The following is a 23,842-nucleotide window of genomic DNA, read 5'->3' as shown; positions in this document are numbered from 1 at the left end:
ACTGTAAGGGAAACCGAAAAACACAAAATCAGAAAGTGGCAATTAAAGACCGTGATAGAAAAAAAAAAAAAAAAGGATTTCAACACCATGGGGAAGTTGAAGGTATGTTAATTTGATGTAGAAAAACTAGGTCACTGGTCTCTTCACTGGTCTTGTCATTATTCATGTCACTATCATTCACATGTCATTGAACAAGTCAAGTTGAATGTTATTGTTGTAGCGTTCCAACTGGTCAGGTCACTGAGCAAGTCATTGACTATGTCACTGCCCATGTTACTGTTACATGGTCATGTCACAATGCATGTAACTTCGCATGTCACTAATTGTGTTGCAGTTTTATTTGTGTCACTGCCTATGTCACTGACAAGTTTTGTAATTTTGTTTCAGAAAATCTTTAATAAAGTTAAAGAAGATGCAGAGGAAGATGATTCTGAGACTAATACAGACACACAAAGTCAAGAAAAACATAATGATGGGCGAGAAGAAACTGTTGAAAAGAGAACCAGCGAGAACATGGAGAAGGAGACTGCATGGAATGATAAACAGAAATAGGGAAGAACGATGGAATGATAAACAGAATTAGAGACAAATCTTCAGAAAAAGGAAGAAGAGCTGAGAGATGTGGAAATAGAGAAAAAGGGGTTGGAAGAAAAAATAAGGAAATTGGAGAAAGAACTGGAAACAAGAGAAAAGAAAGCTGACCACATTAACAATGAGAAGATGGAGACAGAGATAGGGAAGAACGATGAAGAGAAGCACGAATTACAGAGAAAGTTGGAGAGAAAGGAAGAAGAGCTAAGTGCTTTGAAAAAAGAAGTTGAGGAGAAAGAAAAGGAAATTGGCAGAATAAACGAAGAAAAGGGGGATGTGTTAGAGGAAAATGAGGTGCTGAAAATTGAGAAAGCCTCCCTGAATTCAAGAGTGAAGCAATTGGAGATCATAGTGATGGCACTTACTGAGAAGTATCAGTCGCCAATAGCATGTCCAGGTGATGACAACGGCTCAACTCCTCCTCCCCCACCGCCTAGTTTCCCTCTGCCAAAATCAAAGGCCCCTGAGGACAAGCCAACTGACAGCAAGCACTCCAAAAACACAAAATCTCAAGGTGGTATTCAAGGAACTCAATCACAACCTACCTACTCCACAGCAAGCGCATCTGAGATGACATCTGCAGCACCTCACTCAACCGACCGAGGACATCAGTCACCACTTCAATGCCTTGCCCAAGCAGCTGCATAGATTCATTCACCAACCTCTCCTGAGGTTAAATTGGGAACAACAGAAGATGCTTGCACACCGAATACTGCTTGGATTAATGCATTGTTTGAGTTTCCACATGCGGCCGCGTTACGATCTCCACCTCCACGAAAAGTCAGTTTGGAAGATATGCAAGCAGACCCGCAGAAGTATCAGATCATTATATCACTAGAGGTTCAGCCTGTTTTTGACATTGAACCAGTCCATTACATTCCTCATACGGAACAAATGACAAGAGTTGAGTTCACCATGCCAATTTTAGAGGACATATCAGGGCAGGACTCAGAATCTATTGGCCTCTATTCTTTTGTAGTTAGGATGAAGAGAAAGGAGAGAGTGCAAAAAAAAAAATGATATTTTCTGGTGGGACGAGGTGAAAGAGAAAAGGCAGAGGGCAAAAATGACCAGAATCACAGCAGTGAAAAAGAAGAAAGGACAGACAACTGAACAGCAGCCAGAGGAGGAAGTGATACATGATTTGACGATTCATGTGGATGACGAGGAAGAAACAGAAAAAAACGAAATTGAAGTGATAGATTGGCAAAAGCTACAACTGTACAAACTTCTTGACAGCCCAACTAGAGGCAAATTAGAGAAGTACTGGAACAAGGCAGAACAAAGGTAATGTTTCATGTTACAGCTCACCGGCTAGTAACTTCACTAGACATGTAGCTGCCCTAGTCACTGGCAAAGTCACTGGCCAGATCCTTGGCAAGTGAAAGTAACTGGCTAAGTCACTGGACTAACACTGTTCTATGTTATGCAGGGTATTATTTTGGGAGGGAAAAGAGGCTGGAAGCGAAATCACAAGGGCGGATGTCAAAATGTTCATCAGCGATCAATCAATAGCAAACAACTGGATTGATTGCTATGGGGAAGTGTTGAAGGATGAATTGCAAAATGAAAATTCACAAAGTTTGGGAAGATCAGCTTTTATGCATAGCATGTGTTGGGTAAATATGACAAGCACTTTCTATAAACATTGAATGCTTATCTCTCATTCTTTGTTTATTTATAACTCGTTCTCTGTTTTGTTTATTTATTTATTTTAAATAGTATTCGACAATACATTTAACTGTGAGAAACCTGCATCAATACTTGTGTGAGCCGCTGTTCCAAAACCTGGGAAAATGCAGCATGCTTTTCTTCCCAATTACCCATAATGAAGAATTTCACCACACGCTCTTGGTCTTCGACAAGGACATATCGCAATGGCTGCATTTTGATTCGATGAAACCAAGAAGAGCAGGAACAGGGGAGTGCTTTAAAAATATAAAAAAATTGGTAAGGCATTGATGACCGTTAAGGCATTGATAACTGCCTTAAAGCTAGTACGGTTCAGGTTGACAAATTCAGTCCGTCCATTGGTTTAAGCGAGTTAGATACCTTAATGATCATCAATTTGGCTAAAAATTTGCAGAGATGATCTATACACTAGTACCTAAAAACCGAAAAGTGACCCAAAACTCAAACTTCACACGTTAATTTCAAAGCGGAGCTCCGCTCTGGATAGGATCTGTATGTGTGTGTGTGTGTATTAAATCTTATTGACAAAATCTTATGCCCCCTCTATGTTGGGCCCTGGGTTGTCGCCAATGATGCCCATGGGCAAGGCTGGCCCTGACACAATGCTTCAAAACCAACAAACTGTATAAAACAAGACCTAAAAATTCAAATCGAACGGAAAAAAAAAAAAAAAAAAAAAAAAAAAGTCAGATTTAAGAAAAACTACTCCAAATATGTAAATCGAAAAAGGAAGAGAATTCAAACCGAGCTGCAACAGAGACAAAATCAAAAGCTAACATCAAAGATGAAGATGGCAGATTGAATCGAGAACAGGAACCTCCTCTCTACATGGCAAGAACCAGAGCCTCCTTTTCTCTTTATCGAAGATCTTCTCTCTGGCTTTTTCTCTTTGTATTGAAGAGCTTCTCTCACTATCAAAGCATCTCTAACAGAAAATGCAAGAGTTTGACTTTACAGTTAAGAAAAGGACAAAACGGTCTAAAAACAACAAAAACAAAAGAAAAATTATTAATTGATGGGCTATTAGAATGGGCTATTAGAGCAAGTTCACCCGTTGAGGTCACTGGGTCAATACTATTCATTGGTTTTTGCTTTTCATTTCCACCATCTAGGTCACTTGGTCAGATACTGTTCACAAAAGGTCACTCTGGCAGGGCCAGCCCTGAGGGCTGCCACCTGAGGCGGCAGTCTCAGGCCACCGGTTCCTGGGAGCCTCGAAGGATTTCGTTTTGTATTTATGCCTATATATAGTATATATAGCTATTTTGTATTGTTACACAAGTTGTGTTGCTTTGCGCCAGCGGAAGCCAGGTGAATTCGCAACCTCTTCATCCAAGGTTCGAATCCTGCTTCCCTCTTTCACATTTTTGTATTTACTTTTCAATCAGTTGAGTCAAGAAGGGGCCAGCTCGAACCTTGCTTCCTCCCTTTCACTTTTTTATTTTTTGTCCTTTTCCTTTTAAGTTAATTTTGATTAGTTCTAGCCATCAAAAAAATTTATGTTTATGTATGAATAAGTATTCCTACATTTCTTTTTGTTATTAATTCTATATTTACTATTATTCAAAACATATAATTTTGTACTGTTATTTGGTTCTAGCCATAAAAAAAAAAATTATGTTTAACTATTTTTGTATTTCATAAATTTATGTATGAATACGTGTTCATAAATTTTTGTTTTGTTATTAATTATATATTTACTTTTATTCAAAACATATGATTTTGTAATATTATTTGGAGCAATATATATAGGAGGCCACATTTCTCTCTCGAAGCGAAACCCTAACAAAACTAGGTTTTTTTCTGGTTCCATCTCATTGCTCGTCCGGCGGCTCCCGCCCGTGGCTAGCCTCCAACTTCGTCGCTGTGTGGTGAGTGCGCCGGACAGGAATGTCTTGAGGCTATTGTTTAGGTGGTCTGGAGAGGTGTCGCCGCTTGATGCTCCGACAAGTTTGTTGGGGCAGCGGGGTTCTGACTTGAAGCCTTCGATGCGCGGCGGTGGTGATGTACAGAGGTGGAGCTTGGGCGGTTGATGGTCGTGGCGGCGTGGTCGTGGCGTTGATGGCCATGGCGGCGTGATGCTGGCGTCGTGGGCGTGGCAATGGTCAAGGTGGCATGGTGCAAGCGACGTGATCATGGCGACGTGGTCGTGGACGCGGGGTGCCGGCGACGTGGTCGTGGCACTGATGGTCGTGGTGGTGTGCTGGTCGCCTCGACTGACGGCAGGGAGGCCTGCTGTACGTGTTGCAAGAGCGTGAAGGAGGGGGAGAGTGGGACCAGGTGCTCATCAACTTGCTGGGCTTTAGGTTGTGACTTCTATTTGGGCTGCTCTTTGGGCTTTCTATTGGGCTAGGGTTTTGCTCTCAGTCCATCACTATGTTTTTAGTTTAGTCTAATTACAATAAAGATCCTTGTATTAGGAACACTCTATGTACTTTGCCTACAGAATGATCGGTGATTCTGCACATCTAGGTGCAAAGTTCTTTGGTGTACCGCAATTGAGCGCATTAGCACCAGGAACTTTGTCTGCTATTATTCTTAGTTTAGAATTATGTTATTCTGCTAGGCTCCTGCAAAAGGAGCAGAATTGTTTCAAGTGTAATGGCACCTATTCCCCTGGTGGGAACTATGTATTGGGTCATTCTAGCCTGTGTTTGCTATAAATGAAATGATTACTTTCAAAAAAAAAAAAAAAAAAAATCTCCGCCTCAGGCCTTTTGAATCTCAAGACCGGCCCTACACTCTGGTTCACTTTTTGGATCAATTTTGTGACCTGCCAACTGACATTCGGTGACCTTTTGTGAACAGTATTTGATTCAGTGATCTAGATGGTGGAAATGAAAGGCAAAAAACAGTGAATAGTATTGACCCAGTAACCTCAACGCGTGAACTTGCTCTTAGAGAACAAAATCTAAATTAATTCAGGTTATAGAGAAATTTAGAACATTGGTAGATTTTCCCCAAATAATTTTTCTAAAATTAAACTAATTGATCATTTTCCTGAATATATATTGCCAGGCCACAATATCAGCTTCACATTGAAATGAATGCACTATTGCAGGTAATAATCAACTTTCTCATGCTGCTCGACTTAAATAAATGCATTGCCAAGCATATTTTATAGACTATAGCAAACTGACTGCATTTGTTTATTCTGTAATCATCTTCCAATCTTAATCATGTGGTTGTATAGTTACAATGAGAAATTACATGGAAGATTAAATCTAATCCTACACTTCTCTCTCAATTGCTCCGGACCTCAATACCATAATAATTACATGCCCTGTGTACCTATGACAGCCTTACGGCTTCACAGGAGTAGTGTCGCTTTTACCCAGCTGGATAACTGATTTTCTTTCCTTGCCTGTTTCTTTGGTTTCTTCTTCTGTCCAAAACTTTTGATTCCTCCACTTCAATGGCGGAGCTTTATGATGATTTGATTTAAAATAAGTAAATGAATATGAATGAAGTGATATACCACCATCCCAGGCTCCCTTTGGAAACTCCTCACTATTAGTTTGCTTGTTTCTTAAAGAAGGGCTTTTGGCATATCAGTAGTTTCTCATCACTGTTACTTTCAATCTCTACCACCCGTGCATCCCACTTCAACCCTGTTGTCAAAGCTCTTGCTGATTCAATGAGAGAAGCTTTGTCATGGATGATCACCCAGCCCTGTAAAACAACCAGTAACATAAGCAGAATATCGAAGCAAACCAAAGCAACACGCACAGAAACTTCACAAATATATAGCAGTCGGAGGTTTCATGGCACAGAAGGTATATGTGTCTTCATATCTAGTATGCGTGTGTGTGTGTGTGTGTGTGTGTGTGTGTGTGAGCGCGCGTGTTCTAACCCAATCAAGCTATTCAAGTGACTGATACCAAAGCAAACTTATAATCCGTCAAATATTACAATTGGTATTAAGATGTATATGCATCTATCCATGTCCATTGAAGAAACTTCTCAAAATCAGACAAAAGAGCATTTCTATAAAATTTATCTAACAGCTCTCCATTTTTGAAGGCAGACACGCACACACTTGATATAACACAGATAAAACCAAAGCAATTGTTTTCACCGCCATACCCGACAATAGGAATTTATAAGTATGCAGTCGTGCACATGATTTTCACAAATGTACTAAAAAACCTACATGACCCTTGCAACAACTTTTAATTTGGTAAAACTTCTACTTTATCTATACTGTAGAACTATTGATCATATCAGCATGTAATTGGCAATCGTTAATCCATACTATGACAAATTTTAGGCACACAAGAAATGCCATATTAGCAAATGAATGTTTAAAACAAGATGCTGCAATAGTGAATAATCCATGTTTCAAATGGAGACTATATTATGCTCTACAATCTTGCAAGAGCATCAATAAATCAAAATATAATTGGTGCATATCTGATTAGTTCTTGTTCCCTTGAAATCATTTTAGTCGAATTTGAAGGGAGGACAGTACAAAACAATTAGACATGAAATGTGAAGAGGATCATTTAATATGTACCTCTGGACGAAGCAATCGATCAATCTCAGTGAATAAATCAAGAATGGTACACCTGCGCTGTTGATCAGTTTCAACAGAAAGAAGTCCTTGTGCATGCACCATATCATAAGTTCTTGGATATGTTGGAAAGGGCTCACACCTAAATGTAGAAAGTTGTTCCATCAATACAAGAAACTATAACAGAACACAGATAGAGCATTTAGAAAACCCAGAGACAATGATATGAATCCAGACAAAACTAAAATAATCTGGGGGTTATCAACTTCACAATCCAATTAACTACCATGTACCTGACGTTTACATGAAATTAAATGCATAGAACTTCACATTCATAAATATGATCTTATCATAAACAAAAAGTATAATAGCATCCCTAGAATGTTTTGATTTTTATTTTTTCATTTTATTTACCAAATTTTTCCAAATAATCCCCAAGTTACAAAAGTTTTTAAAGCCAAGTATCCCAGATGCTAAGGCTATCAGGGAAAACTCATAACCAACCATCATTCTAACATAAACTTTGTAACTTCAACGTTAGAAGGTAACCGCTAATAAAGTGAGGTATAAATTTCTCCCATGAAGAATTCAACCATCACGACTGTTTAAGTCAGTCTAACTTTAGAAAAAAGGACAAGCTTGAGGTCATTTATATGATACAACATTCCATTTTTGGTTCAATCAACTGACAACCTTTGTTCGAGATAGCACCAAGCCCATCACAACTGTTTAAGTCAGTCTAACTTTAGAAAAAAGGACAAGCTTGAGGTCATTTATATGATACAACATTCCATTTTTGGTTCAATCAACTGACAACCTTTGTTCGAGATAGCACCAAGCTATCTACCAATAACCTACTTAGGTGTGTATTGCCTGAATGTTTTAGTAATCTATCCCATCCGTACGAATTAGTAGTTATGCAGTTTTGCTCTGCCCTCTTCCCTAAACCCCAAAAGGAAAATAAGTAGATTAGTAATATGAGCTTCGGAACAAAAATAATCAAGTCCCAAGAAGATACAAAACTCGGGTTTTGCAAGCTAAACTATTAAAGTTAAAATACTAGCGTATCCAGATGAAACTTGGCTTAGAAGTTAAATCTTAGATTCCTAGTCTGTCACAAAAGAAATGGTAGTTGTAAGAAAGCAAGCCGAAAAGAAATGAATGAGAGAAAAGTAGCATACCAATCGTGCAAAACTCCAACAAAGCCCCTGTCAAGGATCAAAGGCAGATAATTGGGACCATTTGTTGGGACAACATTCATTACCCACACGGACTTTCCAGCTTCCAATAATGCAGAATTTAAACCACCAAATCGTGCATTCATGTCTAGTACATTTCTAAGCATGTTATATGGAGGTGAAGGATCCTCATCACCAGGCCTCTTTGGATGATCTGAGAAAATTAATGGTGACAGAAGAGACCAATAATTACGGACTGCCATTTTCCAAGTTTCAGCATCCTCAGCAAGTTCTTGTTGGTGCAATCCTGAACAAACATTATCACACATACATAAAGAAAATGACTAAAACCAAAATGATTAAGATCGAAGTGGCACCAATCGAACGACCAGCTGTCTCAGGAAGTTCTTTTATCCTTTCACAATTGACACTGTAAACGCTGTATCAGGAACACAGAACTTACCATATATAGCAAGTTCACTCTTGTTCAGGTTAGCCCTAGAAGGCCAGGTTGTCCTCTGTTCAATAGGAATCCATCGACGGCTCTGTGTTCCCCCAATGCAGGCTTGGAGCGGTCGGTAATATGGTGATTCAATATCATGGCCTTTACTGCATAGAGAGGGCCCTGAACCAGATTTCCTAAAGAAACAAGCAGATTGTACTAGAGATTAGTTCCAGCACTTACTTTCATGCATTCACGCCAGAATTGTATGATCCCATTAATTGTTTCTTTGTAAAAGCATGTATATTTTCTTAAATGCAATGTAATTTAAATCTAAAAGGAGAGAACATATTGTCCTTACCGTGAACTGTAACAATTTCTTTTACTTGTCTTTTTCCATATCACGGTTTCATCCTGCTGCGACAACATTTCCCAGCAGAGATTTTCTGCAAAATCATGGACGATGTCCCACCTTTTCTTATTCACTTTGTTGCGGAGAAATGTCTGAGCATTCGTAATTGGTGATGTCCAGACAAAGTATCCACCAGGCTTCAGAAGTCTATCAACTTCAATCAAGAAAATCCCATCTGTAACACATAACAGTTTTGCATAAGATTAATAAACTTGGACCCATCCAGATCCAGAAATTCACAGGTGGAAAATCAAATAGCTCAAACACAATCCAGAGATTCTAAGTTCTGTACAAACAAAGATTGTGCATCCCATCAACATGTTCCTGTTATTGAGAATTACTTTTCGTCTATAATTAGAATAATGGTTCTATAAGAAGTTTATCTCGGTCCCACTTCTCTACAGAATACAACCAATCCCAACCACAATTTTAAATCCACAAATTATCAGTATATTCTCCAAGGAATGAAGACCTAGCCAATTGCAACATATGCCAATTAAAGAGTATATAACTTATATGTGATTTCTAGAAAACCTAATAGAATTTTATTAAGTAGTGGTTTTAGAACATTTTCTATCACAATTCTACTTCTACATAGATTCCAAATAATATTTACAAAAAACATAATAAGCCATATAATAGAAATTTTAAAACCTAGGACTGCATGGAGTACAATTCAACATAGTAGCATCAGTTAATTTGTATTCAGCCACAAAAATAAATCACTCTTTTCGTCTTTTTCCATCTCAAAAAAAGCTAAATTCTGTATCTTACCCTGACAGATATCCTTATTAAAGAATCACAACTAGCATTGGTCTTGTAGGCAGTCACAAGAATAAATAACTTGCTTGCCATCAGTAAGGCATGCAGTTACATGATGATGCATCACTAGTTATAATATATATCAGCAAGCAGATATCAGCCACAATTATAATTAACCCCATTTGTTAGAGAGAGAGAGAGAGAGAGAGAGAAGGGGGGGTACTGTTTACTTGACACGCCCCTATGAAATAAACACAATGTCTTTGTGGCTATGGATTATTACTTGTGTTGATTTTTCTTTTGAGCATTGAATTTCCTCTATAATGACTGAGTTTTCAGATATACAACTAAGCATGGACATATAAAAACCTAAAAAAGAAATAAGGCCTAACAAAGAAGCACTTGGTGATAGATAAGTTCTGACTGATACCTCGTTGTTCCCAATCAATGCCACATCTTGCACAATGCAACATATCAAAAGAGAGAGATGGGTATGGCAACTGTTTTGAAGTGAAAGAACCAATCATTGCAGGAAGACCCCTTTCAAGAGTTAGCTGGACTTGGCTTCCTGAAGCCTCATAGTTTGCAATGCACATTGTTAGGAGTTGTTTGGAAAAGAGATGCGCTCCAAAACTCCCATAGCCACATCCTATATCCAAGATGGTTCTCACCTGCAAAATAGATGTAAAATTATAATCACAAATTCAGAATAGCAAGAATTTTAGTTCTGTGCGACAACAACACTAGGATACCAAGGACACAACTACCAACTACAAATAATGCACCCTGATATTTAAAAGAGATGATAACATGCATATTCTATCATGGAAATAAATAAAGCATACTAGAACATCTGTCAATAATCGAGAAGTAATCACAAATTAGAACACACTTACCCCAGCTTGTATGAAGTTAGATTCATTCCTGAGCCCTATCATTTCTGCAATTTGATGTGAGTAATCTTCAACACCATCAAACATCAACGAGGCTGAACGGAATGAAATTTGATCTTCTTCCAACATCATCATCCTGTGTAAGTGCAAGGAATTTTGAAATTAAAGCAAAGATCACGACAGTTCAATAGAACGCAGTTGGAAGAGATGAAAAATCCCTGCTCACCTCTTTGTCATGCTACCAGAGGAAAGTACTTCCTGCGCTGTTAATTTCACATTTGTAGACCAAATGACATCTTTACCAGTAGGCCACCTAAGAGGAATCTTGTAATTCACAGGTGGAAGAACTAGACAATTTTGCCTCATTGCTTGCCCACAGTTCCGGTCATACTCATTGCCATCAGACAAACCCAAGGCAAGATTCTCCGAAACATTAAAACAGGGAACATGATTTTCAGACTCTTGAGGACAAAAATCTAAATCTTTCAACCGTGAAGAACCAAGAGAAAGCTCTCCAATGTGCCACAGGTCAGAAACAAGTTCTTGCTGGAGACGCCGATAACCATGGTATATGTGACCTCTTGAAGTGGTGGAAATGGAGATTGTCCACCAAAAGGATCCAGTAAGAGCAAAAATAACAATCAATACTAAACTTAACTTCAACAACAGCAGAGTTAACTTGTGCCGACTTCTAGGAGTGACGGCTAATAAGGGCTCTGATGCAAAGCCATTTTCACCAACTCCCTGTTTGGAAGGAGAATTTTCCCCCAAAAGTAGTCTAACCGGAATTCTAAATGCAAAACTGTTCTGATCAGAAGAAGCTCTTCTATCCAAATCTTCTTTATCCGTTTTATCTTTCATTTGGGAGTCCCAAAAATCATTGCTGCCACCCGAGATCCGTGCCCCGGATGAACCTCGATGCATAGGCCTGGCCATTCTTTGACTTCAAGACTGCTGGAGACCAAGCAACAAGAATTTGTTATATATAATTAAGATTAACCCCAAGAAAGAAAAAAATTATTATATATATACACACACACACACAAATAGAAGAAATCCAGGAAACCTCAATCAAGAGAGGAACAAGATGAAACAACTTAAAACATGACAAAGAGGAAACCATAAAAAATAAAAAATAAACTTAAATTGTAACAATATTTTGAACATAATTCTTCACTCAGGAGACAATTTTTGCCTCGAGAGAAACCCAGATAAGTACTTCCACTCAAAATTTACATCCTAAGAAATTGCATCAAAGATCCCAGAGCAATTCTCCATCCAAAAGCTCTTTCTTTTATTTCTCCAAAACTTCATTGAAAGAGTTGAAACATAAAGATTCAAAATTTCATCAAAACCCAGAACTAAATTTCCAGCCGACATGCTTCAATAAAGGAAAGAATAGAATGGTATCCCTAAAGTACCATAATTTCCTGACTAGATCCATTAACCCAGCACCAAGTGACCCAATTTATGATTCAACTCCATGGGAAAAGAAAAGGTAAATACTTTCCTAAGAATCAATTGCAAAGAATAAACCCAGAGAAAAAAAAAACAAAACAAAACAAAACAAAGTGATTTACGCAATACTAAAGCGAATAGCAAAGCAATACATTTCCACAGAAGGAAAGATTTGGATCACTTTCAATCAGTTCAGAAATAAGCTATTAGCAAAAGGGTCAAGCTCATTTCTTCTCAAAACTTTATAATATACAGAATCACACAAAAAATAAAAAACGGACCCAGACAAACAAAATGACCAGAACTCATTTGAGATCAAACCCACAACAACCCAAAAACAGTTTCAAGCCACTCAGCAGTGGAACCCAAATGTAGTCCAAGTCAGACAAGTAGTTGAAGAAGCAAACAGTACCTCTTTAATTGGGGAAAACAGCACAGAAGGTTATGAATAACCAGAAACCAACACCAAAGAAACAAAGAAAGAAAAGACTAGAAACTAGACAATCCTTGTATGAATCATCAATATGAACTGGGCTTTTGGCTTACATCTCACTTTCTCTCCCACTTTGCTCAAATGCTAAGCTCATAGAGAGATAGAGAGAGACAGAGAGATGGGAGAATTTGTCCCGATCCAATCACGACAAAGCTCGTGAAAGCTGAATACTATGTTATGAGGGGAAAGAGATACACAAATATAGAGAGAGAGAGAGAGAGAGGATAAATACTAGTTTATGAAATGATGTATATAATAAATGTTAGGCTCCAACTATACCTTATATGTACATTATGAACACGCAAGGTCTTACCATGCAGAATAGCACCGCTGATGTAAATCCCAACACTTATTTGAAGTTGTGAAATGGCAAATTCTGTTTTGGCAGGGGAGAGAAAGAGAAGAAGAAAGGTGGTCTTCTACGAAAGAGACCTCCTCCTACTTGAGGCTTACTGGTATTGGACTATTGGTCTCGTGTATTTTAGTACCTGTAGTAGTCTTCTCGCTTTTTACTCGAACAGACATTTGGTAAAAAAACAAAAAAAAAAGCAACTCTAAATTCCTTTAACGTTTACTGTCACGAGTTTTGTTTTGTTTTACTTTTTTGCTTTTCTAGCCGAGAATCTATTTCGTCTAAAACTATTAGAAGCACTCTTTAGTTCACAGGGTTAATTTTGGCTCTCTCCCCCTATTGTACATTCGATAACATTACAATTTTTTACAATTTTTTTTTTTTTTTGAAATAAGGGCTGTATGGCTGCCCTCAGGCCTTTATTAATGAAACGGATGAATACATAGGGGGGGGGACATGAAGCCTAAACCCCTCATTACAATACAGATCAAGAGAACCTCTGGAATAATACCAGCAGTCTCTACAACGATAATGTATTCAAACATGCACCTGATAGCAAAGAGTGTCATACCAACTACTCTATTTGCTTTACAATGACGGTGGCACATCGGAAAGATGAAGCAATGCCATAGTACCAATAGATAAGTAGCTTTCCCAACATGCTGCCGAACGAGAACAATACCGACGACACGTCGTTTCATCCTACCACCAGGAGGTTGCAACCAATGCATGATTTCCCGCCTCGCTAGGGCAGACAAGGCATACTGAGTATGCAGACAAGGACAAAGCCCACATGTCCTTACCAAGGGTCGGCAAGGATTTATTGTACATAAAATACACCTACAATTGAAACCTAATAATAGAAAAGCATAATACCTAGGACAGACCCACAAGCCAAGGCCCAAACCCACAGGAGTGGCCTAAACCCGCCTGACAGACCCATATCCACAAGAGAGGCCCAAACCCGCAGGACGGGTCCACGAAGGGGACTTGGCTGCTGTCTCCCGCGTGCTCCCTCGGAGTCGGACCGCCGCCTCTGACGAAACACTCCGCCGATGAACCGCGACCGGCATCAGTAGCCGGACCAGGCCAGAAGCGAATCCCGCCTCCTGTGAACATCGACGTTGAACCATGACCAGAGATCTCCAAACATGGTGGACCGCCATGGATCCCAGTAACCAGGTAGATCCGGGACGCAACCTTTCACCAGACCACCAGAGTCCCGGGAAGAGTGGGGTGTCGGCCTTGGGAAGAGTGGAGTCCCGCGTTGGTGGTGGCAGACATGGCCGCCGAAACACAGTGCTCCTGCATCGTGCCTTCTGGTCCCCGCCGCCACTCCGAATCCGGCCTCTACCTGTGGGCTGACCACCGACACCTACGAAAACTACGAGTCCGACGACAACGTCACAGGGACGGCCGCTGGACGGAACAGCACAAGCCTTCGAAACTCCAAGCATGGTAGTTTTTCTCAGTAACCGCTGCAGAGCGTTTTTTATATATAAAACCTCTTGTTATAACCTTTTTTACCTATACTATTATGAGCCTAGAATTTCGTATAAGAGATGTGAAAATATAAGGATATGTTAATTGATTTCAATTTCATATTCTAACTTTTAAATTCTATACAATTTCATGTCACCGTGTTTTACATCATTATTAGTTAAGATGTTTACCTCAAAATCTCATTACAAATCAGTATAGTGGTCTCTCTTTCTCAGTTTCCCACTGAAATTTGCACACTAGTCTTTGCCAATCTGCATTGTTGGTTTTTGGTTCAATTCAACAATTGATTAGCCTCTACAAACCGACGGCAATAATCATCGCCTCATTTTTATTCTTCTTCTTAGACCCATGTTTATTTGGTGCTTATACTAGTGTCTTACGCGTAATACAACACGGTCATCAAGTTTAGGGTAAATAAATTAAGCTCCAAGTATCGTACCCAAGGGAATACGAAGCCCCACTTAGTTACGGACTATTAAGCACAAAAATAATTATTCTAGCAATGAGTGTCGGACCAAAATTGTAAGTCTTCGAAATTGTAATTTTAATTTTCAATGAGAGGAAATAGAAAATTTCTATAAATGAAATAGTCATATCCAAGGCAGTTCAAGTTTCAAGGACCATATATTCTCATCAATACTGTCAAAAACCCTAGCTCCACAAAACTCGGACTGTTTCTTGGTCTTGAGTTTGCAAAGTTTTCTTCTTGTCCGGTGGCGCCCATGGGCGGCGGTGGCTCGCCTCGCTGGCTAGTGGCTGCTGCCGGACGGGAAATAAAATACTAGCGGCCTGGGTGCTTCTTGGAGAGAGGTTCTGGCTTGGTTTTGAACGGGTTGGCTTTGGCGACATGCTCCGGACAAGGTCTTGGGCTCGGTGGGCAGCGGTACAACGTGGGTCGAGCGACGTCAAGGCACCTCCCTGCTGGATGACGGTGATGGAGGAACTAAACGGTGGCAGCGGTGGCTGGTTGGCCTGCATCAGACTGGTTTTGGTTTCAGCGTGGCTTGCTCGGACTTCGCTGGGTGGCAGCGGGTTTTGGGCGAGGGGTTGAGGCGGTGAGGTCTGGCTGTAGGTGACGGCAGCGGGGGCTAGAGTTTGGTTTTTGCGGCGGCGGCAGTCGGCTTCGGGTTGAGGCAGTTGACCATTGACGCTGAGGATGGTCTGGGCTGGGGTCAAACCCTCCTTTGTTTGGGCCGGTGTTTGGGCTTCTTTCTTGGGGCTGTTTGGTCTGCTATGTTTGGGCTTGGTTTTTTTTGACCTAGGCCCAACTCTATGTTAGTAGCTTTGTTTTACTTTCAATATTTCCCTCAGTTTTTTAGGGAGCTCTATTTCCTTTGTTTTTAGGGTAACTGTAAGTTTTTGGGCTTGCTTATTTACTATGTTTTCATAGTCTGTAGGCTTGCTTAAATAAGTGAGCATGGGTACCGTCAAATGATCGGACATAATCTATGTATCGCTGTGATTTTTCACAAACTCTTTATCTACCCAGAGATGTTAGAGGGAGGATATGTAATGGTCCTTTCTGGCCTGAGTATTAATATATATCGACATGATATTCTTCAAAAAAAAAAAAAAAGGACCATATATTCTCAATTACGATACTAATGTGTGTCGGACCATTAAGCACAAAAATAATTTATTCTAGCAATGAGTGTCGGACCAAAATTGTAAGTCTTCGAAATTGTAATTTTAATTTTCAATGAGAGGAAATAGAAAATTGCTATAAATGAAATAGTCATATCCAAGGCAGTTCAAGTTTCAAGGACCATATATTCTCAATTACGATACTAATGTGTCATTTCAAGGATTACACTAACTCAATTAGAGAGAGTAAGAGTTTTTTTTTTTTTTTTTTGAGAGAAAGAGTTAGAGCTGGTTAGTTATTAAGATTTTGAAGATAATTGGCAAGGTGATGGTGGATTGAAAATCCGCAAATGCTTTTTGAATTATTTGGCCATGAATGTGGTAGTTGGTTTACAAACTTCAAAAACTGATATGATTGGTTTGATGGTCGATTATGACCAAAATTTTGACCTGCCATAACGAAATTCACCTCTAGATGAAGGCATTGATTTACACTATAAAATCTTACATGAGAAATTTTTGTATTTTATATCATAATAATTCAAAGTAAATAAGATAATATTACTGACTAGAAAATAAAAAACAACTTTTCACCTATGAAAACAACCCCTTGTAACGTCTGAAAACAATGGAACTTTGGGACAAGACCCACTCCATGTTCTAAATCTCTGTAATCTAAAAGGCAATTGGGAATTTTCCTTGGTACAATGAGGAATTTACTTGCTGACCTATGTGCCTATTTTATTTGTATTTTCAAAGGTAGATCTGAGGAGGGCACATGTGACATTTTGTTTTATAGCATTGTTGTATGGATCTACAATTTTGACTTGCGCGTAATTTGCCTGATAATTGGCACTCTATTCCATTTTATATAATCCCCATACATTGTTATAATTTATACCCCAGTCTGCACTTGCATTGCTTCTTGGGTTCTTACTAGCTCCACTCATTTAATATTGCATAGCTAGAATTCACAATCAAAACATGTTAGAATTTTCTATGCTTTCTTCATTCATTGTGTAGAAATGGTTGCTTGTACGTTTTGTATGACGATGTTTTTACAAGAAACGAAAAACAACGTAGTGCTTCTTTGGGAAACATTTGAATGCATCTTGATCGCACACAATTAGTAATTTCAATAATTTATATCTGACCACATAAAAAATGCGTCTTAATGTTGAAAAATGACTCTAAAGTATAAAGTAGTGCATAAAGTTTATGTTACAGTAAATAATAGACATAGTTTTGATTAAGAATGTTAAGAAAGAATCAAAGAATTAATCTTGCCATTAGTTAATGGTTTTGGGGGTTCGAATCCAAGACAGATTTTCAACTGTAAATAGAGAATGGTTATCATTTCAAAGCCAAAGCCCTCACCCCTCAGGTGTACAACCAACCAAAAGCAAAGAGACAGTTACTGCTTTAACATGGATTTAACTACAGGACAGCAGAATCACAGCAGCAAATTAAAATAACAAATTAAATTTAAAAAAATTAAGAAAAGAATAAAGTAACAAAAATAAATAATAATAATAATAATAATAATATTATTATTATTATTATTATTAATTGAGACCACATTGACAGGTTGGGTCCTCTGTAATGGATGATATGTGCTCAGAGAATCAGCTTAAAGGGAAGCCCTTTTCCCTTTCAGAGGGGAATCCATGGTAAAGTGGTCATTTTACTCGACTGGCTACCGACGTGGCGCAGTGTCAGTCGCTGATCACATGGACCTGCCCGCACCAGAACATTCGCAAAAATAAGAAACGATAAAGCTCACTATAGTCAATTAGGAGGGGGCAAGGGGAAAAGAATGGAGTGGGGCCCAGTATCCCGCGTTTGGGTGTGTCGGTGGGACGGGGGAGCGCTGACGTGGCTGAAGGAGGATGGGTGGAGGTGTGTGCCGGGTCGCAGAGAATCATGACTTCCCCCAAGTCACAAGTGTGGGCGGGAATTGTCTCTTTGTGCGCGGCGGTGGCCGGTGGGGGGGGGGGCGCGTAGACAAAATACGGATCAATGGGCGAAATTGAAAGGTAATAAGGACGGTAGGAAATGAATGATGAGAATTTACCCACGGAACGGAGTAAACAGTAAATTAATGACAGGTTATTCGCTAGCTCTCATCACGGACTAACAAAAATGGACACATTAGTGGCCAAAATAGTAACAGTAAATAATGTTCACGGCATCTAAACTGTTCATACTAGAGTGAAATTTCAGTTTATGTTATCAGGAATATTGGAGTGTCATTTGTTCTGCTATTTATTCTTTTGCCGAGGGAAAATTCTATACTGCATTTTGTAGCCTGCAAATGATATGTAAATGTAAAGATTTAATTTTTACCCTATACATTTTGAAAAACTCGACAATGTTTTCTTATTCATCAAACCTTAGGTTTCTTCGAACTATCATTATAAAATTTTAAATAAACTAAGGAATTGAAATTTACACTCCTTTTGGAGTAATTTTCTAATGGACATGTACATGAAAGGGCTTGGATGTTTATTGATTTTGTTCTTCAATCCTACCTTTCATGATTTTCGTTTTCTTTGATGACCAACTTAGGTTTTGAATGCATGATTGAATCCAAATTAAGATTGCTAGCGTTCTAGGTCTTAATTGTTAAGTTAAAAACCTAAAATTACTTAGGTAAATCAACAAAGAGAATTGCATGCTTGATTAGCGTTCTAACTTGTGTGTCTTTCTTAAATCAATCAAACTTTCTAAGTGCTTATTGCGTTGAACATGTTTTGTTATTGGATTGATCACTCACTAGCATTGCATGTTTAATAGGGTTAACTATGCTACGTTCATCTAGTTAATTTAACTAAGAAAAGTAAAAAGAACTTTGTATGCGTTCATCTTTGTTCTAGATTTGGCTTGTAAAAAAATCATAAACTACATAGTGCATTTACCTTGATTAAAGAAAATGAAGAAGTTCTGTAGCATGAATAAATTACGGTTAGTTTTTGAGTTGTTTCAGACCTTTCTCTAGTAGTGTAGGATACTATTTTATTTGAACTTATTCTCATTGTGATGTTGCATTTAAGTTATCCTAGGGTAATCTAAGAATTATTCTGTAAGACCCCGAAAATTCGTTATTAATTTCTTGAAATTTCTGGGATTTAATTAAAGTGTTCGTTTGAGCTATTTCGTGGTTCGATGGTGGAGTGGAATTATTTTCGGATTTGAATTCCTTTATTCAAAATTCGAGGCGTGACATACTCAATCTTGTCGTAGCCCAGCTTTTAGGTGACCTATTGTTTGTGATGTTACCTACATTTCATTATTAATGGATTGACACCCACATTCTATCAAAAAAAAAAATGAAGAAGTTTTCACATTATTTTTATTGGAGAAGAATTTAGAAATTTCAAACAACCATATAATTTTTAAATAATATAATGCTTTTACCTTGATAAAAGAAAATGCAAAGTGGATCCCTAATAAGAGTGCCATTAATTTTGCTGAATTTTTTGGAAAGTTCTAGGAGTCTAGGACAGACTTTCATATTATTTTAATTGGAGAATATTTTTAAAATTAGTTGATCGATAAGTTCGGAGACATTTCAACTAATTAGTTACAAGAGAATATATATAGAATACTCATTTTTTTACGAGTTTAGGACTGATATTGACATTTAGATGGTGATTGCTTTAGCTTAAGCGATGGTTCGTGCCTTGACTCCATTTGAAAGTTGGTAATGCCACTACAAATATACGATGAGGCGTCAACATTTTGAGTTTGTTTTTATGCTCACCAATTTAACCTTGTGACTTGTAAGATTTTAGTTATATTAGATTTTGGGTAGGGGAATCGTACTCATATGGCATATTGTTTGGATGCCATAAGAAAACAAAATGGGATCTGAGGTGCCTAATTGATTACTGTACTATGAACAAGGGCATGTTCACTGATGGGAGGTCCCCCAGCTAGTGATTATCTCCAAGGGTATGGGATGAAATTGTAGTTATCGTATAGTTTAAGAAGTAACAAGTGTGTAATTGTTTGACACAGACGCAACAACAATAATTTGGCTATTAATCCCTCTAGTATACTAGTGTTTGTAATTAAGTTATATATAGGTATAGGGTTAATTTTTGGAGTTAGAATGATGGACGTACAGCTAGCCCTGTACAACGCTAATTAAAATTAGTGACTCGAATTATATTTTTGATCCACTGTCTTCGACTGCGATCGAGCATTATTTGATCTCACTAGCCTCCGGTACTTCCATGGTGGTGTTCTTCTTGTTGTGCTCTCCGGTAGGCCTTCTGCTTAATTAGGGTTTGCTTATTCAAGAGCTTCTTATTTGTTGGAGGTTCTTCTTGTGGCTTTTCCTCTGTCTTATAGTCATATTATCATTATACGAGAGCTGCCAATTTATTGATGTCATGGTTGGGTAATTTTGATGTAAGCAAAGAGATCGAAAAAGTAGGATACCCACCTCCTTCGAACTCAATCTTCATGGCTAATGGCAACAACGACAGCTAAATGGGACCTCTTGGCGGCCTTTATTTTCTTTCCTATGAATAATGGGGAGAGATCGCTAGCTAGCAGTTCGAGCCAGAGAGCACCATAGTTTGTCTTTGGAGTTTGGCCTCCGATCCGTACCAAAATATCCCTACAGTTGGTATTTATTATTTAACAACTAAAATAGAAGAGATCGAACAGCACGCCTTTTAGTGGAAATCCATTTTGCATGGTAGATAACTAGCTAGATATATTGTCTTCGAGTAAACTTATACAAAGCTAGCTGAGGTGGGGTTGGGGATGGTAGTGATCTACGCGTTTAGTTTCTTCGCTGCCACTAAAATTTTCATCATTTTTTACTTCAACTTTTTTATTTTTGAGAAGATATTTATTCATACTCGTTCTGCTTTTTAAATGCGAGAAAGTCAGAGGTTAGACGACCGTATCACTAAATCACTAATAAGAATACATTCGCACTACAAACAAAAAAAACCAAAACTATCAATCAAGTCGTCTTACATAATTCGGCATATGTGTCATATGAAGACCAGCTCCTTAAATGATTCAAAAGTCTCTCTTACCGTTCAAAATGTTTTTGTTTCAGTTTTTTGAAGGCATTGCATATTGGGATATTGACCATTTACACAATTTCAGCCTAAAAATTGTTCACTTACTCCACTAAGAGTTTTTTACTTCCATTTACCCAATTTAACATTTATTGACAATTTTATCCTCATTTTAATTAATAAATTACACTCCTCTCTCTCTCTCTCTCTCTCTCTCTCTCTCTCTCTCTCTCTCTCTCTCTCTCTCTCTCTCTCTCTCTCATCCGCCTCCTCACCCAGACCACAGTCGTCGATCTGACAACAGCCTCCTTGGCGACTTCTCGGCTATCACTGCCGGCTACTCCATCGTCGAGCCCTAGGCCTCCATCATCTGCGATTAGGGCACCCCAAAATCAAACGCTCCCACATCTGGTCTGTCAAATCCACATCCTCAAGAAACATGGACCTCACCGAGCTCATACCCACCGTGGCCATGCTCGCCAGCAACGCGAGATCGACGCGCGTGAGCCTCAGACTCCCAACACAGCCATTTCTCAGCACAGAGAAAGGGAAATCATACTTGTCACGCGGGGCTCAATCTTCCTCTCTCCGGAGATGGTACTCTGTGTCGATGAAGAAGTCGAGGTCGAGCTCACCCAGGAGTCGACGTGGGAGGTGTAGTAGTGGTAGAAGATGAAGGAGAGGTAGAAGGTTTTGATCAAAAAATTGGGGCGGAGGATGATAGCACGGTCGACGAACTCGGCGAAGCAGTGGCTTGTGACGGGGAGAGGTTCGGATTCGTTGACTGGGAAAAGGTGGTAGGAGAGGTCGAGGAGGGGGAGACGGGACCAGAGAGATCGCCATTGGCGGGACACGAGATTGTGGATGGGCTCTAAGGTCGGAATCAAGGTAAGGATTTGGATCAGGATTTCGTCGGGGAGATCGTTGAGGGTTCGATTAGGGTTTGGATTTGGGGCTTGAATTTCAGCACCGGTGAATGGAAGGAAATTTTGCTGATTGTTTTGTTTATTATGATTTGGTTGGGCAATAATAAAATTATTGGGAGACAATAATAAGATTACGGGCAATAAAATATTTATTGGGGCAATAATAAGATTACTGGGGGCAGTAATAAGATTATTTATTTGGATAAACCTCCTAAAACATTCAAAATTAAAAACATCTTCATTTTTCAGTAATTATTGATCCCCAATAAACTTGTTATTGGGGGGCAATACTAAGATTATTAGGGAGCAATAATATCCTCCGGTGACCTATAAGATCTCCGATCATCTCTTTGGAAAAATCCGGCGACCTCCGGTGAGATTTCCGGCCTGTGACCAGAATCCGGCAAATGATGGACGGAATCCGGCGACCAGTGAAGAGACTCCAGCGACCATTGACTGGAATCCGGCGACCGGTGATCAGAGTTTTCCCCCCTTATCTCTTCTTAGTTTAGGATCTAGAGTTTAGCTCATGAAATTTTAGCTCCATCAATTTGTTGGTGAGGTTGTAGTGTATTTGTTATCTAGTAATAACTAATATTGTGGAGGTCAAAAGTTCGAATTTCACAGGCATCAAAATGAATGGGCTGGAAAAAAAATTCGATTGATGTGAAAGCCTATAGCCAAATACTACAAGGCCATGCACGTTTGGTTCGCGGAAAGTAAGCATCAGGAAATGAAACTTGTTCATTTCTTGTGTTTGGGATACAAAAGAAAAGAAAATATTTTCCTGAAGGAAAAGAAAATAAGAGGGAAAGTGGTTCATTCCAAATACCAAATGAACCATTTTTCCTCTTTCTTTCCTTGCATTTGTTACTCATAACACATTATTTTATTGTATTAATTACAAACTTTTTAACAACTTTCCGGATAACTTTCCTTATGTTACCAAACATCAGAATGGAAAGTTCTTGAAAAATTTCATTTCCCTTTCTATGGGAAAGACAAAAGAACTACTTTCATTTCCGTTAACCAAACGAGCCCGAAGTTCTAAACCTTGAGATTAACCCTAAACCCAATAGCTCCAAAACACCACTAATCAAGTCATTTTAAACTACACCATACAAAATATAAATCATAGATATTTTCTAACTAATAAATACAATTTTAATACATTTTTTTTTTTGAGTTAAAGGAACATATATTCATCTGAAAACCAGAATAGGCTGTTACATACCCTTCCGCTGTCATTTAAGGGCATAGACAGACAAGAAGCTAGTGATAGTACCCACAAGTGGTACATACATATAGTTCTACTCATTATACATTCAAATACGTAGAGGTAGCGGAGACCCTCCTTTGGTACTACTCTAGAGGCGCTAGAGAGACATAGATTGCACATCAGTGCTTAGCTTCCTAAATACAAGGAATTTATTGTTAAAGACACAACTAAAACATAGTAAAGAACTAGGGCAACAACCCTAGCCCAAAATAGTGAGCCCAACAGCGCCCAAGAGAGGTCCACTGCCAGAGCCCATCAAGCGGGCTTGGTCCTGGCCCATCACCTGCTGACCCCATGTCGTACGCCACAAGTCCAGCACCTCCGCCCAACCCCCTCTGCCACGACTCTTGACGCCAAGATCTATGCCGCTGCGACCTCCAGCCTCGTCGACCCAAACCACCACGCCGCTGCAGCTCTCGCCGTATGGATCTGAATCTGAATCAAGCTGGTGCAGCGCTTGCCAACCATCGTCAATTGAGAACCCAGCCGCCGATCTTGCCCAGTACATCCACCCCGCCGAAAAGAGATGCAGCCAGAAACAGAAGCCAAAACGCCGTCAGGAACTCTTGAGCACAACCATCCATGAATCACCGTCGAACTGATCAGATCAAAGACTCGTCTGGCAGCAATCCAAGACGTCGGTGAGGCCGGAGGCCAGAATCGGTCACGGCGCCGCCGGACGAGCTCGAATGCGCAATCGGTGAAGAAACCAACTTTAGGGT

General features: G+C 39.2%; 1 protein-coding gene across 5 annotated transcripts; it reads right to left on the bottom strand.

The window, feature by feature from the left end:
- Nucleotides 1-5,374: 5,374 nt before the first annotated feature.
- On the bottom strand, nt 5,375-12,764 carry LOC133741846 (probable pectin methyltransferase QUA2). Of its 5 annotated transcripts, none has more exons than XM_062169565.1 (9): nt 12,748-12,764; nt 10,710-11,437; nt 10,487-10,619; nt 10,021-10,261; nt 8,778-9,003; nt 8,438-8,613; nt 7,978-8,281; nt 6,800-6,938; nt 5,375-5,955 (listed from the first exon to the last, which is right to left on the bottom strand). In XM_062169565.1, exons 2-9 carry the CDS (start codon nt 11,417-11,419, stop codon nt 5,797-5,799), a joined length of 2,088 nt encoding a protein of 695 aa, XP_062025549.1. In that variant the 5' UTR covers nt 11,420-11,437; nt 12,748-12,764; the 3' UTR covers nt 5,375-5,796. The 5 variants fall into 5 exon arrangements, with proteins under 5 accessions (XP_062025549.1, XP_062025546.1, XP_062025545.1 ...); XM_062169562.1 differs by lacking the exon at nt 12,748-12,764 and adding an exon at nt 12,354-12,671; XM_062169561.1 differs by lacking the exon at nt 12,748-12,764 and adding an exon at nt 12,354-12,671 and having other exon boundaries at nt 10,710-11,434.
- Between the last annotated feature and the right edge of the window lie 11,078 nt (nt 12,765-23,842).

This window comes from Rosa rugosa, chromosome 4 (assembly GCF_958449725.1).
Source record: "Rosa rugosa chromosome 4, drRosRugo1.1, whole genome shotgun sequence".
NCBI lineage: Eukaryota > Viridiplantae > Streptophyta > Magnoliopsida > Rosales > Rosaceae > Rosa > Rosa rugosa.
The sequence above is the reverse complement of the archived record's forward strand: the minus strand, read 5'-3'. Positions and strand labels throughout refer to the sequence as shown.

Excerpts from the sequence above, each read along its gene's own strand:
- LOC133741846 (XM_062169565.1), bottom strand. The coding sequence starts at position 11,419 with ATGGCCAGGCCTATGCATCGAGGTTCATCCGGGGCACGGATCTCGGGT. Across the intron at positions 9,004-10,020 it reads CATTGATTGGGAACAACGAG|ATGGGATTTTCTTGATTGAA; the intron begins GTATCAGTCAGA and ends TATGTGTTACAG. Across the intron at positions 8,282-8,437 it reads GAGTGAACTTGCTATATATG|GATTGCACCAACAAGAACTT; the intron begins GTAAGTTCTGTG and ends ATGTTTGTTCAG.